Raw genomic sequence first — 1,889 nt, 5'->3', positions numbered from 1 at the left:
CAGGAGCAGCAGCAGAGCCCGAAGACCCGCGGGGGGACCCGGCTCCGGGATCTGGTTCCCTCCCCCCCCCCTGCTCCAACTCCTCCTTCCTCTCCGCCCCTCGCCGGGGCTTTGGGCAGGGGGGGATGATCCGTCCCCTCCTCTGGGTTCTGCTCGACTGCTTTTCTCTGAGTGTAAGGAAGCTGGGACACGGGAGCTGCTGCCCTGTGCCATCAGTGTCACCCCACGGGTGTCACCCCACCAGCTCCAGGACTTCAGCATCTCCAGCCACCCCAGAGTCTCCATCAGGAACCTCCAAGGTGAAGGAGAAGCTGGTTCCTGGCAAACCTTGATCCCATCAGGATGTGCTGGGAGGGGAGCACCCTCTGTCCCCCCTGCCCGGGCAGGAACTGTGCCTGGAAGCTCCAAGATGCTCCAGCCCTTCCAGCCAAAGGTCTCTAAAGCTGCACACCAAGGCCCAGCCCCAGCTGTGTCCCCTCCAGCGACCCCCAGGGGCTTTGCCCACCTAAGCCTGGACCTGCAGGGCATCGGGGGGGGACCTGGAGCCCACCACATCCCCCCAGCCTGCACCATCACCTTCCCCCTGCTTGGGGTCCCATGTCACCTGTGCAGTTACCTCTGTGTCCCCTCCTGTGTCCCCATGGCCCAGTGGGGGTTTGGGGTGTCCAGTGGGACCCTCCCCCTGTCCCTGCCACAGTTTTGGGGGCTGCTCTGATGATTTCCCCTCTATGGGTGCAGCACCCATGGGTAGCTCTGTGTCGGGGGGTGGGCTCAGCTCTTGTCCCCCCCCCAAGGGGCCCCGGAAGGTGACAGGGACACCGGGACAGACTGTGTCAAAATAAAACCTTTATTGGAGTGGCTGGTGACCGGGTGTGTGTCTGTGACCGTCGCCGGGGCTGGAGAGGTGGCCCCTGGTGGTGGCACGTGGTGGCAGGGTCCCCTTGGGGTCTGCACGGCGATGGGTCTGTCCTTGCAGGCCAAGACGGGGTTGGGATCCAGCGTGTCCCTGGGTGGTGACATCCTTGGGTTGCTGTCACCCCTGTCACTGCTCCAGAGCTGTGCTGGGCTTTTGGTGGCCTGGCCACCCTGTCCTGCTTGTCACAGCATCCCTGTCCCCTGGGGGTCACAGCCAGGGAGGGGAGGAGCAGGGCATGTCAGCAGATGGGGTGGCACTAGGGGACACGGAGGTGGCACCAGGGGACACGGGGGTGTCCCTGCCCCCTCGGGTCCCCTAGGCAGCCCTGCTGTCCCCACACCAGCTGAGCCGTGTCCCCAGGTTGTCCCCCCGCAGGGAGCTGGTGTCTCTGCTGCAGGAGGGGAGGACCATGTTGTCCCCACACGGGGGACACCGTGTCCCTGCCGTGGGGACCTCACAGGCTCTTACATCTGATGTGCACGAAGAGCGTGGCCGGGGCCAGGGACGCCCCGTCCCTGGAGAGCAGGTGGACGTGCCGGTACCCTGGGGACAGAGAGGGCTGAGCGGGTGGCAGGAGGGACCCCCTGTCCCTGCGGTGGCCGCGGGCAGAGCCACCCAACTGCCCGCACGCTGGGCAGGGGCAGCGTGAACTGCCCCACGAAGTCGTTGGGGGAGGTGCTGTCGTGATCCTCCACCACGAAGCGCAGCAGCGCCAGCTCAGGTGCCCGCACCTGGAACCGCAGCGTCTCCTCCCAGCGAGGGTTGAACCCTGAGGAGGGGGATGAGGAGGATTAGGAGGAGGAGGTTGAGGATGAGGATGAAGATAAGGAGGAGAAAGATGATGAGAATGAGGAGGATAAAGTGGAGGAGGATAAAGTGGAGGAGGTTGAGGATAAAGGATAAAGGAGGTTGAGGATGAGGATAAGGAGGATGAGAAGGATGAGGATGGGGAGGAGGAGGATGAGGAGGATGA

General features: G+C 64.3%; 2 protein-coding genes across 2 annotated transcripts in view; one reads left to right on the top strand and one right to left on the bottom strand.

The window, feature by feature from the left end:
* NMT1 (N-myristoyltransferase 1) overlaps positions 1–1,235 on the top strand; it is a 15,287-nt gene extending 14,052 nt beyond the window's left edge. The window contains exons 11-12 of the mRNA XM_009998196.1: positions 173–299; positions 1,105–1,235. Of these exons, the coding sequence (XP_009996498.1) occupies positions 173–299; positions 1,105–1,235 (258 nt within the window). The remainder of the gene's footprint in view (positions 1–172; positions 300–1,104) is intronic.
* Positions 1,236–1,370: 135 nt separating this feature from the next.
* The window catches only part of PLCD3 (phospholipase C, delta 3), a gene marked incomplete at its 5' end in the record, with an annotated part of 7,230 nt that continues 6,711 nt past the window's right edge, over positions 1,371–1,889 (bottom strand). The window contains one exon of the mRNA XM_009998195.1: positions 1,371–1,459. Within this exon, the coding sequence (XP_009996497.1) occupies positions 1,371–1,459 (89 nt within the window). The remainder of the gene's footprint in view (positions 1,460–1,889) is intronic.

The sequence above is a fragment of the Chaetura pelagica genome, unplaced genomic scaffold (assembly GCF_000747805.2).
Source record: "Chaetura pelagica isolate M959 unplaced genomic scaffold, ChaPel_1.0 scaffold1325, whole genome shotgun sequence".
Taxonomy (NCBI): domain Eukaryota; kingdom Metazoa; phylum Chordata; class Aves; order Apodiformes; family Apodidae; genus Chaetura; species Chaetura pelagica.
The sequence above is the reverse complement of the archived record's forward strand: the minus strand, read 5'-3'. Positions and strand labels throughout refer to the sequence as shown.